The sequence below is a fragment of the Nelumbo nucifera genome, chromosome 2 (assembly GCF_055504915.1).
Source record: "Nelumbo nucifera cultivar China Antique chromosome 2, China Antique-T2T, whole genome shotgun sequence".
Taxonomy (NCBI): Eukaryota; Viridiplantae; Streptophyta; class Magnoliopsida; order Proteales; family Nelumbonaceae; genus Nelumbo; species Nelumbo nucifera.
In genome coordinates, this window is record NC_142650.1 from 30,774,851 (window position 1) to 30,791,821 (window position 16,971).

Sequence of the window (16,971 nt, forward strand, 5' to 3'; positions counted from 1 at the left end):
CTTTGGACATCTGCGCGGTCATGAACAGTTTTAGGACCTTTTGTCGAGTAGAACGGTTCTGCTCTTCATACATTGTCTTTAGACTGTCCAATATGTCCTTGGCAAGTTCGATCTGATCGAACTGCCTCTGTATTGAGTTGTCCAATGAGGCAATGACAAAGCAGCGGGCTAGGGAGTTCTTGTCCTCCCAATCTTGGTAATCCCTCCTACGGGCCTCAGAAGCCCTATCACCCGGACGCTCCGGGGCAGGATTTTTCACTACCTTATCTAACTTTTCGGAAGTTAGGACCAGTATAAGATTTCTGTACCAGTCGGCATAGTTTGGGCCCTTAAGCTTGTTATCGTCTAGAAGCTTTGCGAATTGATCGTTTGCCATTTTCTGATAAAACAACAAAATCGTTAGTCTACAACCTTAGTTTGATTCATGTTATCTACATAGATATGGTTTTTAATCTTTGTTCCATTTCCATTTGTTCATCTTTGAGATTTCCCTCCTTTCTCAGCGACGGAGACGACGAAATGTCTCTGGAAATGTGGGAAATCACATGGGGTGTGTGAAGCCAACTGTTTCAGCTGCATAACCCCACCACCTTTCTGTGACGGATCATATCCATTCATCGAATGAGTTTCCCTTTGGCCTCTGTCAGACAAGGTTCATAGCTGTTTTCAGGTAAACCTTTCTGTCCAGTGAGTGCTCACCCATCATATTCAGGTTACGCCAAGGTACCGTGAGAGAGTTTCCATTTTTTGGTGAAGCCCCTCCCACATTAGTCTATGACGCCCCTATCATCCTATGAAACACTCTGAGAGATCCAACAGCAAATGGATAGTCCAATTTTATGGTGCGTTTCCTCATTACTGAAGGACCCATCATTGTGCTAATGATGGAAGGCCTTTAGAGAGTCCATCATATGGATCTCCCTATCACATGCATTCATATTTGCTGGAGGGAACTAAATTACGCCCTAGTTTTAATTTTAGGTCAAACCAAAGTGGCTCCCAATGACTTTCATAAAGTCAGATTTCTTGTGGGCCTTAATCGGCTAGGGGTTCCGTACCCATCCTTTTTCAGGGTTGTGGGGCCCACCAAGCAAGGAGGGGTCATCCAATGACCTTAAGGGACACCATGGCAATGATGTGCATTCAGCCATGGTGTGCGCAAGAGCCACTAAGAGTCTTCATGGGCCAAGTGCTTATGGTCCATGGTCGCAGCACATCAAACATCCAAACATCACATGTAAAGGAAGAATTGATCCAATCAATTAACTGCTGTAAAGCCCATTAAAATCCATAACATTAACAATTAATGTCTACTAGGTGTATGGGCTGAGTCGTAGTTAGCAGTTTGGCCCATACAGCTTTTCTCACAAAAGTGGGCTTTTGCAGTTTTAACCTTTTAAAACTGGGCTTTACAGGTGGGCCGAATTAACCCCTATAATTGAACATCAGATTTGGAACAACAAGTGTGAGAAAAATGGATTGAAAAACAGTCCCCTTCGAACCCTAGATTTGGTCGAAACAGTTTTGGTCCAATCTGGTCCGAAATGGTCCGAAACTGATTTTCAATTCAAGAATTAATTCATGAAAGATCTGAAATTAATAATTTTGATTTTAGGCAATAACAAATCAACTATGGACTGTTCGCACCACCTGAAAAACAGAGGTTAATCATTAGGGTTGCAGTTTCACAACTTGCAAATCGCAGAAAGCGATTTCTCCATCTGCAAATCTCTAGCGCTGCCATCTTCTTCCTTCTTCTTTAATCAAGAAAATAATAAAAAAAACAGAAATCCTATTTCTATTAATTTATTACATTCTTGATCAAATCCTATACATTCAGTCTAGAAAAATAAAAAAAATATTTACAGACTGAATTGAATAAATAAATGAATAAAAGGAAAAAAGGGTGCACAGACCATCTACGCCCAATCTGCACTGCGATCTCCAGGTTTGAACAGTCCATTAAATCAAAATAAATAAAGAACAGTTCTAAATAAATTTTGGATTTAACAAAAATTAATTTCAGATCAATCGCCCATAACAAGAAACCATTTCTTGAAAAAAAAAGAAAGCAATCTACGCAAATCTTGGCAGAACATCTTCTATCCATCTGCGCCGGGTAAGATCTGATTTTCTTTTGGTTCAAGATTCGAACCTGTGGCTCTGATACCACTGAAAGAATTGTAGGATCCATCTAATGGACGCCAAAAGGTTGCGGAATGGGTGGGCGAATTTCAAAAATTTTCCTACCTTCTCCCAACTGGGAATCGCATTCCCTAAATTTAGAATACAATATTCAAGGATTCTACTTGAATCATAATCGAACCAGATCTGAACCAAAAGGAAAAAGGGAGGATTATACCTGATCCGAAGAAACAGTATCTCCCAAAGTTGGTGTTCACGCCCAAAGAAGACACTAGGAACCGATCCTGCTGAAGATGACACAGCTGTGGATGGAACGGAACCAGCAGGGTGCGTCCTACACACTGGATCCTTTGCAAGAACCCTCTGGAAACTCTGAACACCGAATCTTTTTCAATCTTTCTTGCAAGACCGATGTCAAGAATTGATTTCTTGATTCCCTTATTGCTGCAAAGATCAAATCTTGCAAGAGGGAATGGCGACGACTGGAGGAGAACTCCTGGGACGAAGATGGCTGAACTGCTTCTCTTCTTTCTGGAGTCTGTATGAGATCTTATCTCAATTCGCAGGGAGTTTTCTTTTTTCAAAAAAACTTGGTTCGAAATCTGATATATTTCTCTTGGGTTTCTCCTCCTTTCTTCTTGATTAAGAAACCTCCTAATTAGGAGTTATCCCAATCCAAATCTGTATTTGGATAGGAGATTATCTTAATCCTATCTGCAGATTAAGTTAACTTACTCCTGATCTTATCAGGAGGTTACCAGATTCAAATCTAATTTGAATTTGGTCTCCTAGAGTGGATAAGGTTAAAGGCTCAATCCTTTTACTAACATTAATCTCAGATTCGCCCCATAGATGGGTGATCATATCAGCCCAGCTTGAAATGGGCTTTTGGCCCATTAAGTGTTCAGTGTTTAACTAGTTTTCAATCTGCTGCCCAGTTGGGCTTCTTTGTATGGCGTGGGACCCAAGCATTGATCTACACACCAGCCACATGGGTTCGGCCCAGCCTTTAATACAAGGCCCAGTCGAATTCACTGAAAAACTCAGTGAACCCCTGAGCCCATCACATGGACCCTATGGGCTCAACACTTACATTAAGTGGTCCCTGGGCCAAGCCATCTTATAAAAACCCAGGGACTGTGAGCAGGTGCAATATTAGCCCATCAGGTATTATCCTAAATGGTCTTACACTTAACCTCTCAGCCCTTAATGATCAAGCATTTCTCGACAAGAGAGGACCTCTCCCTTGGCTGCAAGGAACAGTGCCGCACTCTCCACTCACATGGATCCCGGGAATTAAAACCATTTGCAAACATTTCAAAACTGTACATATATATATATTAATTTTGCAAAACAAAATTCCAACGATTGAAATCAACTGCCGGCAGTTTGGTTTCCATCAGAGAGAGTGCATTCCCGATCATTACCCTTTGTCCGACAAAGGGGCTGATCCTGTCACTATGATCACCCACTCAGATGAATTCTCAGACTGTCCCAACATACCCAGGTTTTGATCCCCATCTAAGGATATCACTGATTGGCATATCAAAGACAGTCCGATTCGACACCTAGTGAAGTGTCATAATCGAGTCTAGGGGTCAGGTGTAACTTTCTAGTCTTGCCCATCTATCTCCAAGGTCCAGGGCAATACTGGAAATTTGGTCCGGTTCAAGGATTCGAGTAATCCCATACTGCATGTGCCTTGGGTCTTACCCTGGTGGCCGAGACAGGCCATCCCAACACTTGGTGGCACACCAGTATCAGCCTTGGCAGGATAAATCTCCCCAGACTTATCCAATGGCTGTGGACATTTAAAACTAACACGAGTCTCTATAAGTGTCCAGTTTTAGGGTCTTTACACAGAATTAAACCAAAGAACATGAATCAAACATGCACTTTATTTATTTCCACTAAATAACAAAAGTACATCAAATCGGATTGTAGCTAAGGGCATACAAAACTGTCTAACACTTTTCTTAATTGAGTCAGTTGTTTCTAGAGTTATTTAAAGGAATTAGTCTATCGAGTATTCATTGTGAGAGCACTTATCCTTCAAGTAATAAAAGATCAACTATTTCTTTTAATATTGTTTACTCTAATGTGTGGGGGTCTTACCATTTACCATGTATGGATGGGTATAAATATTTCATCTTGTTTATTGATGGTTTTTCACGATATATTTGGATTTATCTTATGCTCTCTCGGGCTGAAGTGCCTAAACTTGTGCAACAGCTCCATGAACACATACTCAGTTTAATACCCGCATCAAAATATTCTGTTCAGACAATGCTAAGGAATATTTTGAGAACAACCTTACCTCTTATCTTGAGAAGTTTGGGGTTATTCATTAGAGTTCTTGTGCCCGCACTCCACAACAAATTGGAGTAGCAGAGAGGAAGAATAGACACATTGTGGAAGTTGCAAGGAACATTCTTTTTGCTACCCATGTTCCTCTGAAGTTTTGGGGTGATGCAGTTTTAACAACTACCTACCTTATTAACCGCATGCCTTCTCGAGTCTTGGGGTTAAGATCTCCTTTTGGAGTCCTCTTTCCTGATGTTGATATTTTCTCTATTCCTTTAAGGGTCTTTGGTTGCATGTCCACATTCCCAGTTCCAAAAGACACAAGTTTGACCCCAAGGCTCAGAAGTGTATCTTCCTTGGTTATGCCTCCACATAGAAAGGGTATTGTTGTTTCGATCCCATTAGTGGCACCCGGTTTGTTTCCATGGATGTCACATTTGTAGAGTCAGTTCCTTTTTATAGCCATCCTTCTGAGGGGGAGAGATCTCTTGAGTTGTTTTCTTCATCCCTTCCTTTGCCAACTCCAGTTGAGTCTTGTGTTGAGCCATCCAAAATTATCCCCATTCTCGTGGATGGATCATCTCCTTTGAGGTCTTCCCTTCCTATTGCTCTCCCTCCTCATGCTAGTCCTCAGTTGTTTCCACTCATCCTATTCTTCAGAGGTGGTACCAGCGGCAAAGGCTAAGGCAAACACAGGTTGATCCCACACCTCCAGTTGAGTCTCAAGCACTCCCGATTACTGAAGAGAGGACATGTCCATCACCTCATCCACCAACACCCTCGTTTCCAGACTTTGACTTACCCATTTCTTTGAGAAAAGGTAAGAGGAAATATACAACTCATTGTATTTCCAAACACTTTTCCTACAACTTATTCCCATCCTACTATGGCTTTCTAGCCTCCATTTCCTCTCAATCCATCCCAAAGTTTGTTTCAGAAGCCTTAGACACACTAGATTGGAGGGATGCAATGAGTACTGAAATAGAAACCTTTCATAAAAACAATACCTGGGATATTGTTGACTTGTCAGTTGGGAAGGAGCCTGTTGGGTGCAAGTGGGTTTTCACTATCAAGTATCATGTAGATGGGTCAATTTAAGAGGTATAAGGCTTGGCTTGTTACCAAGGGATATACCTAGGTATATGGGAGAGATTACACTGAGAGTTTGAGACCTTTTCTCTAATTGCTAAAGTGATTTCAGTGAGAGTTCTTTTATCCTTAGCAGTGAGCTATGATTGGCCTTTGTATCAATTTGATGTTAAGAATGCATTCTTGAATGGTGATCTCACTAAAGAGGTATATATGTCCCTTCCTCCTGGCATATATGGCAAGGAAATGCAGGGTAAGGTGTGTAGATTGAAGAAATAACTTTATGGCCTGAAACAATCTCCACGTGCTTGGTTTAATAGGTTTAGGGCTGCTCTTGTTCAGTTCGGCTACACTCAGACTCAATCAGATCATACCCTCTTTGTTAAAGAAAAGACACTCAGGTGACATTTCTTATAGCTTATGTAGATGATATTGTGGTTACTGGCAGTGATACAAAAGAAGTTAGTTCTCTCAAGAAGTTTCTCAGTTCTGAATTTGAAATTAAAGATTTAGGGGAGTTGTGGTATTTTCTAGGCATTGAGGTTGCTATTCCAAGGAAGGTATCTTTATTTCTCAACAGAAGTATGTGCTAGACCTTCTTACTAAGACTGGAAAACTTGGTGCTAAAGCTGCCTCTACCCCTATTGATGTGAATCATAAACTCTTAGCTAATGATGGAGAACTTTTAGCTGACATGGAAGTGTTTCAGAGATTACTGGAGAAACTTCTTTATCTATGTATGACTCGTTTAGACATTTCATATGCTGTGAGTGTTATTAGCTAGTTCATGCATGCTCCTAGAGACATACATATGGCTGTTGCAGAAAGGGTGTTATGTTACCTTAAGGGAACCCCTGGGAAGGGTATATTATTTGCTAAACATGGACACATGAAGGTAGAAGCATATACAAATGATGATTGGGCAGGAAATGTGGATGACAGGAGATCCACATCAGGATATTGTGCTATGGTAGCCAGAAATATTGTTTCCTGAAGAAGCAAAAGCAATCAGTGGTTGCTAGATCTTCAGCTGAGGCAGAGTATAGAGCTTTGGCCCTTGGTGTTTCTGATTTGTTATGGCTTAGATCTCTCCTTAATGAGATGGTTGTTTCATGTGACGAGCCACTTGTTTTGTATTGTGATAACCAATCTGCTATTAACATTGCTCACAACCCAATTCAGCATCATAGAACTAAACACATTGAGGAAAATAGACACTTTATACAGGAGAGAGTGGCTTCAGGAGAGGTGTGCCTACCTTTCATTGCATCAAAAGAGCATCTAACAGATTTTCTAAGGGAGTCCCAAAGGCAAAGCTTCAACATTATGTAAGCAAGCTGGGCATGATTGGCATCTATGCTCAGGTTGAGGGGGAGTGTAGTGAGAATGGGCCGAATGGGCCTTCGTGTTCTTTATTTCTTTTAAGTAGTATTTAAAAGTTATGTTTCTTAGTTATGGGCCTTCTTTTATTTTCTTAATTATTTCTTTAGTGCTAGCTGCCCCATTAAGGGCATCCAAGTAATTGTACTCAGACTTAAGAATTATTAATAAAAGTGATGAAAGGGGGCTAGAGAGAGAGGTTTGAATTCTACTTTCCTCTCTTCCCTTCTTTTCTTCTTCCACAACCTATTGCTGAAACTTCTTTCTTCTTCTTTCTCTATCTCTCTTTTCTTCTTTTCTTGCGTTATCTGAATTACTGTAGGTGTAATTTTCAACTAGTTCATTGCAGTTTTCAGTTCAACTGGGGAAGGGAATCCTATAAAATATTCAAATCAAGATGTTGGCTACTTAGCTCTCTTAAGGGTCTCAGAATGATTGTCTTTGTGATTAGATAGGGAAACTTTCCAAGTGGTTATAAGGTGGATGCTTACTTTTTTTAATACTCCATGGCAGTATTACACTTGAAACACTAATACTTCGACAATTGATATTGATTTTAACAGAACAAAATAGTAAAACGGGATTCATGTAGCTGGCTCCATATAGTTGGGATAAAGCTTGGGTGATGATGATGATGATTATGATGGCAATTTTGACATCTCAAATAGGAGGCTAGATCTTTTTCTACTTTTCATCATAGGAACCTCTTTGATCTTTTTTCTGATAAAAAAATACAAGAAAATAGTAAAATGTGTTATCTGCTGGAAATTTCTTTACAAACTTGATATATTTCTTTGCCAACCTGTTATTGTCTACATTCTTAATTGAAATTCTTGGTAAATGTTCTCATATGTCTTCCTATTTGCTAGGCTTGATTTCCACCTGGTACAGCTCTTCTTTGCCTGCATGCCTTCATTGGGTATCTCAATTCTCTAATTACTCATTTATATATCTGAAGTTTCACCTTTGATATTGCTATCTAAAAGGAGTATTTCTTGTAACAGCTGTCTATTTGGTGGCTCAGTATGCTCGCTATGAAATTAGAAGAATGGAGGCGGTAATGAAGTGTTATTTTTTTTATTTTTATTTTTTCTGTGAACTTCACCCGTAAGATTTAGTTTGTATATACTGTGTCACTTTCTTTTCATATTGGTCCCATTTTATCTGCAAATTTTCTTCATGCGTGCATCAAGTGACTTATTAATCATGTAACAAGGGAGGATTTCCTTTGATCCTTTCTTAGACGCACAAAGGGTGTGTTTCGGATATGCTTGAACAATCTTTTATTGGTAAATTTCCTTTTGATACAATACCACAATGTAACCTCAATTGTTTGATATTCTTGGCACCAGTAGTAGTCTGTTATTTATTAAAGTTATTAGCTAGTAATTGTAAAAGGCATTAAACTGATACAGGACATGACAAGGTAACAACAAAGGAAGGGAAACTGTTGGGGTTTTCTGAAAGTCTCTTGGGGTTTATGCTTTGATGAAATTGGGAGTGTCAGGTCAATAGCAAAAGTTCAGACTAGAAGAAGTGAAGGTTATGGATTTTGAAAGATAGAAATATAAAATTAGGAAAATGAAGAAGTGAAGGTCTGCTAGAGTATTTAAGGACTGCTCTTGAGATCAATCATCAGGTTATTAGAACCACTAGTGAGACTAGCTCAGTCCTTTGGTGGCCCTATGAATACCTCATTAAAGTGGGTGCCTAGGAGGCTAGGTGTACTAACACAGTGGTTGATTTATTGGCTAGAGCTGGGGTTTGGAAAGATGTTTTAGTTTGGGTTGCCCAGGACCAGCTTGTAATCTGTAAATTTACTTTTCTGTCTCTTTTTGTTCTTTTTATCTGGTTGTTAAGCTTCTTTGGTGGAGGGCTGTGTTGAACTCGTATCTTTTATTGTGTTTTGCTTAATGAAATTGCTGTTATTTATCAAAAAAAATCTTGTAATTAGAAACCAATAAGCAGACTGAATCTGTGGGACAGCAGTCAGGAACTCAAGGTTCTTGCATCAAGAAAAACAAAAAGTGAGAAATTAAGATCCCTAAATATCTATAATTTTAGGAAACTAGAACATCAAGATTCAATGCAAGACCTGTAAGAAACCAGAGTTCAGATCAAATAATGTTGAAAATCAAGTGCTGGTTGCAGATTAATGCGGACAACAAGGTGATTTGCTCAATAATGTTGACTTGTAAATCAATTTGTCTCCTCCTCAAAGCAGATCCAGAAGGTTGAAATGCTGTGTTCCTTTTTTTTTTTAAACTTTTTTTGACCAATAAAGGCAATAACTTATTATTAATAAGAACAAGTAAGAAATATTGCGTTTCTTGCAAGCCATGGCATATACACAATCAGATAAAGAAGAAATAAATACCACAAAAATAAAAAAAGAAGTTCCTTTTTTGTTTGTTTTTTCTGTATTCTTTTACTTGTTTATTTATTTTGATAGTAAAAAGAAAATTCATTAAAAAAAAAGCGATTACAACCTAGAGAGGTGTTGAGGAACCTCCAAACAAAACTAAGGACCGACAATCCCTCAAACGCTTTCTTTGAAAACCTTACACCCAAATCCATCACATCAACCACACAAAACTCTTACTAAACCCAACACCCCAAAAGAAACATAAAACAAGTAGTCGATCAAGACTACAATCAGTCTTGAATCCGAAAGTAAAAGAAGGATTTCAGATGGAGAAAAGAAGAAAAGAGGGAGAAGCAGAAGCACACGAAGGGTTTTAGAAAAGGGAGAGAGAGGGTCGAATCAAATCAATCTGCCGACCCACTCTTAATATTTATATGTTTACTAATTGTAAAAAAAGGCTAAATTTCCCTTAATGCTTACATGGCAAATAAACTTGTTAGAATACATGAATCAGGGGTATTTTGGTCATTTTGGTTTATCTGTTTGAGGGTGAAAGGTCTATTTTATTTAAGTTTAAGTTATGTGTCCCATCTTTCATGAGGGACAATATGGTCTTTCTTGTAACTCTATTATTTGAAATAAATACAAGTGGGTCGGCTAGGAAGGACTGATTTTCTTCTTCCTAATCTGGCCGGACCCTTCTTCTTCTCTTCTCTTCTTCTTCTTCTTCTTCTTCTTCTTCTTCTTCTTCTTCTTCTTCTCTACTTTAACCTAGAATCGAATAGGGTTTTCTTACATGGTATCAGAGCGGTAAAACCTTGTTCTCCTTTCATTCTTCCTTGCTGCTGTCTTCTTCCTGGGTTCGCCGCCAACCATTTCAGCTTTCCTCAATTTTCTGCTAGCGAGTGGAAGCTCGACAAGGGGCCAAAAAGGATTCGTCATTTTGTGGTTTTGGAGGTGAGAATGCCTCCAGTTACTGTGGTGGTGATCGTTGAAGTTGTGTACTAGACGCCCTCTATTCAGTGATACGAAGAGGGTTGTTTGTGGACAGGTATGAACAGTGCTGTTTTTTGCCCAGTTACTGTGGTGGTGAATGCTGTGTTTTGGTTCAATTTTTTTTTTTTTTTTTTTTTTTTGTTGTGGAGGTTTGGAGTGACTATTATGCATATCAGTCCTGTTCTCTGTTTTACCTCATATGTGTGCTGAAAGTAGGGTTTTTCGACTGTTGAAGTTCACGACAGCAGTGGTGTGGTGGTAGTTGTATTGTGTTGAATGGTGTATCGATGATTCTGAATATTTAAAAGTGAACCCTTGGATCTTGTGTGTGAACAGTTCTGCAGTATGCAGTACAAGTGTTTGATTTAATGACTGAGTGACTTCAGCCCTTGTATTTTGGTGGGTGAATGGTTCTGCAGTGTGCAGTACAGGTGTTTGTTGTAATGACCGAGTGATTTCAGCTTTAGTATTTGATGTACAATGTGTATTTGAAGAAGTTGGTGGTGCTGTAAGTGAGATAAGTTTTGTGGAAGTGTGTGAGGTTGTGTTGCATATTTGAAGGTGAATTAGTTAAAGTGGCATCGATTGGAGATGGGAATGACAATAAAACAGGCGTCATGCTTTCTCCAGACTACCTAAGTGTTCAAATGACATCTATTAAGCTGAATGGTGAGAATTATGTGCCGTGGGCAAAATCTGTGGAAGTGTTCTTAAAGGCCAAGAGAAAGGTAAAACATGTGAGAGAGGAGAAACCTTCTTCTGATTCTCCGTGGTTCAGTGACTGGGAACAGGAAGATGCACAAATAATGACATGGCTATGGAACAGCATGGAACCAAAAATTAGTGTGAACTTTATGTTCCTAGATACAACTAAAGAAATCTGGGATCATGCTAAGAAGCTATACTCTGGACAAGACAATACAACTAGGGTATATCAATTGTACCAAGAGTACTTTAATCTGAAGCAAGGCAGTCAAAGCTTGGAGGAATACTATGCAAGTCTAAGGAATATCCGAAATGAGCTCAATGTGTATAATCCTCTGACATCGGATGTTCAGATTCAACAACAGTAGCGTGAACAACTTGATGTGACAAGGTTTCTGGTGGGTTTGAAGGCTGAGTATGAGCCTATCCAAGCACAAATATTGGGGGGGTCTACTCTTCCCTCACTTGAAGAAGTTTTTGCCTGTCTTAAGAGGACATCTATTGAGTATGTAGAGCATTCCTCTCTCTCGGACAGATCTGGTTTTGTGGTGACTAGAGGGGGTGGCCGTGGAAATAGAGGTGGTGGTGGTAGTAGTGGACTTCTAGGCAACCGTGGTGATCCCATGTTTAACCGTGCTGGTGGCCGGAGTGGAGGTCGAGACTTAGGGGGAGGTCGTGGTAAAGGAAGAAGTAATGCCCCTAGGAAGTGTACACACTGTGGTTTAGAGGGGCACACATTTAATTTTTGCTATGATTTACGTGGCCCACCCAACACTTGGGCTAACCATGCTATGACTAAGGGTAGTGGTACAATTACTGAAAGCCAGCAAACTGACCCGATCCCCTCCACATCTACTGGTGCTTCTGGGAAGGAAATGGTGAGTGTACCCCATGTAGTATATGAGCAGTTCCTTCAGACATCTTAGCAGAACACCACTACCCTTGCCCTTTCAGGTATGACTTGCTTAGCTTCCAAGCCCCCACACTAGATCATTGACTCCGGAGCCTCGGACCATATGTCTGGGACTCCTAATGTATTTTCTTCCCTTTCTCGGCCCTCCACATCTCAAACAGTTACACTTGCTAATGGTTCTACATCTCCCTTCTATGGTGTTAGTGATGTTGATCTCTCCTCCTTGTCTTTATCATCTATTTTATATGTTCCCAAGTTCCCTTTTAACCTTATGTCTGTTAGTAGATTAATCAAGTCTCTTAATTGTTCTATAACCTTTTATCCCTCTTCTTGTGTGTTGCAGGATCTCAAGACGGGGATGAACATTGGTGGAGGGCATGAGGCAGGTGGATTGTATTACCTTGATGGTGGTGGCCCTTCAGTAGCTTTTCAGTCGTCTCTTACTCCTCTTCAATGGCACTGCAGACTTGGTCATCCTTCTCTCAAGGCTCTGAAGTTGCTGGTCCCTTCCTTGAGTCATCTTTCATCGTTGGATTGTGAGTCATGTTAACTGGGGAAACATCATAGAGTCTCTTTTAGTCCAAGAGTTGATAGTTGTGTCTTGAGTCCTTTTTCTTTAGTTCATTTTGATGTCTGGGGTCCAATCAAAGTGATGTCATACAATGGATATAAGTATTTTGTAATTTTTGTTGATGATTTTTCAAGGATGACATGGATTTATCTTATGAAAGATCGTAGTGAATTGTTTTCTATTTTTCAAAAATTTTATGCTGAAATACGCACCCAATTTGGTGTTCATATTAAATTTCTTCGTTCCGATAATGCCAAAGAGTACAACTCATCACCATTTCAGCAATACTTAGAGTACCATGAGATAATTCATCAAACTTCTTGTGCCTACACCCCACAACAAAATGGTGTAGCTGAACGGAAAAATCGACATCTCCTTGAAATTGCTCGGTCCTTGATGCTTAATATGAATGTCCCAAAGCATTTTTGGAGTGATGCCGTCCTCACATCCTGTTTTCTGATCAATCGGATGCCCATGTCCATCCTTGGAAGTCAATCCCCCTTCTCGGTTTTCCACCTTGTCTCCATTTCCTCTCACCCCAAGAGTCTTTGGATGTGTTTGTTTTGTTCAACACTTGGGGCCTGGTTTAGACAAGTTAGATGCACGAGCTACTAAGTGTATCTTCCTTGGCTACTTGAGGACTCAGAAAGGGTATAAGTGTTATAATCCTAAATTCCATAAGTCATTTGTGTGCTCTGATGTCACCTTCTTTGAATCAGTTCCTTTTTTCTCAGATGCTGTGGTTTCTTCTCCTTCCTCTGTAGTTCCTCTTCCCATCCCTAGTGCGGATCCCCTTCCCGTGGCTCCCATTCCTACTGCAGATTCACATCCCATGCCAGTTACTACTGAGAGACCGCCAATCACACAAGTGTATACCCACAGAAGAGCATCGGCCCCTCCTCCAATTCAGCCCTCGTCGACAGATCCTGCTATTGCTTCTCCCTCAAATCTTGATCTGCCTATTGCTCTGCGGAAAGGTAAACGTACTTGTACTTCTCATCCTATTTCACACTATCTTTCAACTGCTCACTTTTCTGCTTCTCATCGCAACTTTATATCATTGCTCTCATCTGTTTCCATTCCCAAGACTGTCCAAGAAGTCCTTACCTCCCTAGGGTGGCGGCAAGCCATGGAAGAGGAACTCTCTGCTCTACAACACAATCACACGTGGGAACTCACTGCTCTTCCTCCTGGTAAGCATGCTGTTGGGTGTAAGTGGGTCTACATAGTGAAGTATCTTCCAGATGGCAATGTGAAGCGATTGAAGGCTAGGTTAGTGGTCAAGGGCTATTCTCAGCTGTATGGTGTGGACTATATGGAGACATTTTCTCCTGTGGCTAAGATTGGTTCAGTTCGGTTGTTGATTTCATTAGCTGCTATGTATGATTGGTCTCTTGTACAACTTGACATGAAAAATGCTTTCCTACATGGTGATCTCATTGAGGAAGTATATATGGAGCAACCACCAGGGTTTGTTGCTCAGGGGGAGGATGGTAAGGTTTGTAGACTCAAAAAGACAATTTATGGACTGAAACAATCTCCACGTGCTTGGTTTGGCAGGTTCAGTGAAGTGGTGAGAGACTTTGGGATGAAACAGTGTTAGGTAGACCATTCTGTGTTCAACCATGACTCAAAAGATGGGAGAATCTTGCTAGTGGTGTATGTGGATGATATTGTCATAACTGGGAGTGACAGTAACGGAATCGTTAGGTTGAAGAAATTCCTACAGGACCACTTCAATACGAAAGATTTGGGTAAGCTGAAGTACTTCCTGGGAATAGAGGTTGCAAGGTCAAAACATGGAATTAACTTATGTCAGAGAAAATATGTTCTTGACCTCCTTGAAGAAACAGGACTGTTAGGTGCTAAACCAGCAGAGACTCCTATGGAACTTATTTCGACTGCTGCTACAGTAGTCCGAACAGGAAGAGGAGAAGAAGAAGAAGAAGAAGAAGAAGAAGAAGAGGAAGAGAAGAAGAGGAAGAGAAGAAGAGGGGTCAGTCGAAAATCTGATGATTAACCCATTCAGTCGACCCCCTTAATCTATATTAGCTTCTAATCATGTTTACAAAGACAGAAATGTCCTTACTTAAGTGTGGGGCAGAGTAACTCTAATAACACAGCCACATAAGCAAGTTACTTAATAAACAGAAGAAGACTAAACTACCCCTATTCGACACATCTTAACACTCCCCCTCAAGCTGGAGAATATATATCATATAATCCCAGCTTGTTACATAGATAGTTCACTTTCCCTGAGCTTAGAGCTTTTGTAAACAAGTCTGCCCACTGGTCATTGGAGCTCACATGTTCTGTATTTATCTCTCCGGCAAGAACCTTCTCTCTCACAAAGTGGCAATCAACCTCTATGTGCTTTGTTCTCTCATGAAAGACAGGATTGGAAGAGATACGGAGTGCAGCTTGGTTGTCACAGTACAATTTCATAGGTTTATCCATGTGAAACCCAATTTCTTGTAGAAGATTCCTCAGCCACACTAATTCACAGGTAGTGTGAGCCATGGCCCTATATTCAGCTTCAGCACTGCTTCTGGCTACAATCGTCTGCTTTTTACTCTTCCATGTCCCAAGGTTTCCTCCCAGAAATGTGCAATAGCCTGTAGTAGATCTTCTGTCACTCACTGAGCCTGCCCAGTCTGCATCTGTATACCCAACTACTTCAAGTTTTCCTCCTGGTTTATACAATAGCCCACGGCCTGGAGCTCCTTTCAGATACCTCACAATTCTAAGGACTGCATCCCAGTGAGGTATACGAGGGTTCTGCATGAATTGGCTCACCACACTGACTGCAAAGGAGATGTCGGGTCTCGTGATAGTCAGATAGTTCAGCTTTCCCACTAGTCGTCTATACCTTCTAGGATCTTCAAATACTTCTCCTGTATCACTGCTCAACTTAACATTTGGTTCCATAGGGGTCTCAGCCGGTTTTGCACCTAACAGTCCTGTTTCTTCCAATAGATCAAGGACATATTTCCTTTGACACAGATTCACACCTTGTTTTGACCTGGCAACCTCAATTCCCAAGAAATACTTTAATGTTCCAAGGTCCTTTGTTTGAAAATGATTTTGCAGAAATGCCTTTAGTTTGCCAATCCCCAATTTATCACTACCCGTGATGACAATATCATCCACATAGACCACTAATAAAATCTTCCCAGCTTCTGAGTCATAGCTGAACACGGAGTGATCAACCTGGCATTGCTTCATTCCAAAACTCTTCACCACTTCATTGAACTTCCCAAACCAAGCACGTGGAGATTGCTTCAACCCATAAATTGCTTTCTTCAGCTTGCACACCTTACCACCCTCCCCCTGAGCAACAAACCCAGGTGGTTGCTCCATATATACCTCCTCCTCTAGATCACCATGAAGGAAGGCATTCTTTATGTCAAGTTGAAGGAGAGGCCAATCATACATAACTGCCAAAGAAATTAGAACACGAACGGAACCAATTTTAGCCACCGGAGAGAATGTCTCCATATAGTCCACACCATACGACTGTGAGTAACCTTTAGCAACAAGTCTGGCCTTCAGACGCTCCACACTACCATCTGGCAAGTATTTCACAGTATACACCCATTTACAGCCCACAGCATGCTTCCCAAGTGGGAGAGTAGTGAGTTCCCACGTTTGAGTATGTTGAAGAGCAGAAAGTTCCTCCTCCATTGCCCGCCGCCATCCAGGTGAACTAAGAGCTTCTTGAACATTGTTAGGTATGGAAATAGAAGACAAAAGTGAAACAAACTGGCGATGTGAGGTAGAAAGACGAGATAATGAAACAAAATTGGAAATGGGATGGAGTGTAGAACTACATTTACCTTTCCGTAAGGCAATGGGTAGGTCAAGATCTGAAGGTTCAGCAATAGGAGCTATGAGAGGATCCGCAGACGAGGTAGAAGTAGGAGGAGGGGCCGGTGTCGTTCGACGTGTATACACTTGTCGGATCGGTGGTCGTTCAGTGGTGACCTGCACTGGATGAGGAGATGAGTCTACTCCAACAACAGCCTCTGGAACTGAATCACTGACAGGAAGAGGAAGAGGAGGTAAGGGTGAGGACAAGGGTGCTTCAGGACGGGAGAAGAAGGGAACAGACTCAAAAAAGGTGACATCAGGGCAAACATAGCACTTTCGGGCAATGGGATTATAACACTTGTACCCTTTTTGAGTCCGAGAGTAGCCAAGGAAGACACATTTAATTGAGCGTGCATCTAGCTTGTCTATTCCAGGACTCAGATTATGAACAAAGCACACACAACCAAAGACACGAGGAGTTAATGGAAACGGAGATAAAGTGGAAAACAAGATGGAGAAGGGTGACCGACCATGAAGAATAAAAGAGGGTATCTGATTAATGAGAAAACATGCAGTGAGTACAGCATCACTCCAAAACCGTTTAGGAACATTCATGTGGTGAAGCATAGACCGAGCAATTTCAAGAAGATGACGATTCTTCCGTTCAGCCACCCCATTTTGTTGAGGGGTGAA

General features: G+C 40.8%; 1 protein-coding gene across 2 annotated transcripts in view; it reads left to right on the top strand.

Moving 5' to 3' along the window:
- LOC104603355 (uncharacterized) overlaps positions 1 to 16,971 on the top strand; it is a 53,836-nt gene that overhangs the window by 10,092 nt on the left and 26,773 nt on the right. For both annotated transcript variants that reach the window (XM_088898099.1, XM_010267371.3), the window contains exons 2-3: positions 7,788 to 7,837; positions 7,923 to 7,975. In XM_088898099.1, coding sequence (XP_088754225.1) covers positions 7,788 to 7,837; positions 7,923 to 7,975 — 103 coding nt within the window. The remainder of the gene's footprint in view (positions 1 to 7,787; positions 7,838 to 7,922; positions 7,976 to 16,971) is intronic.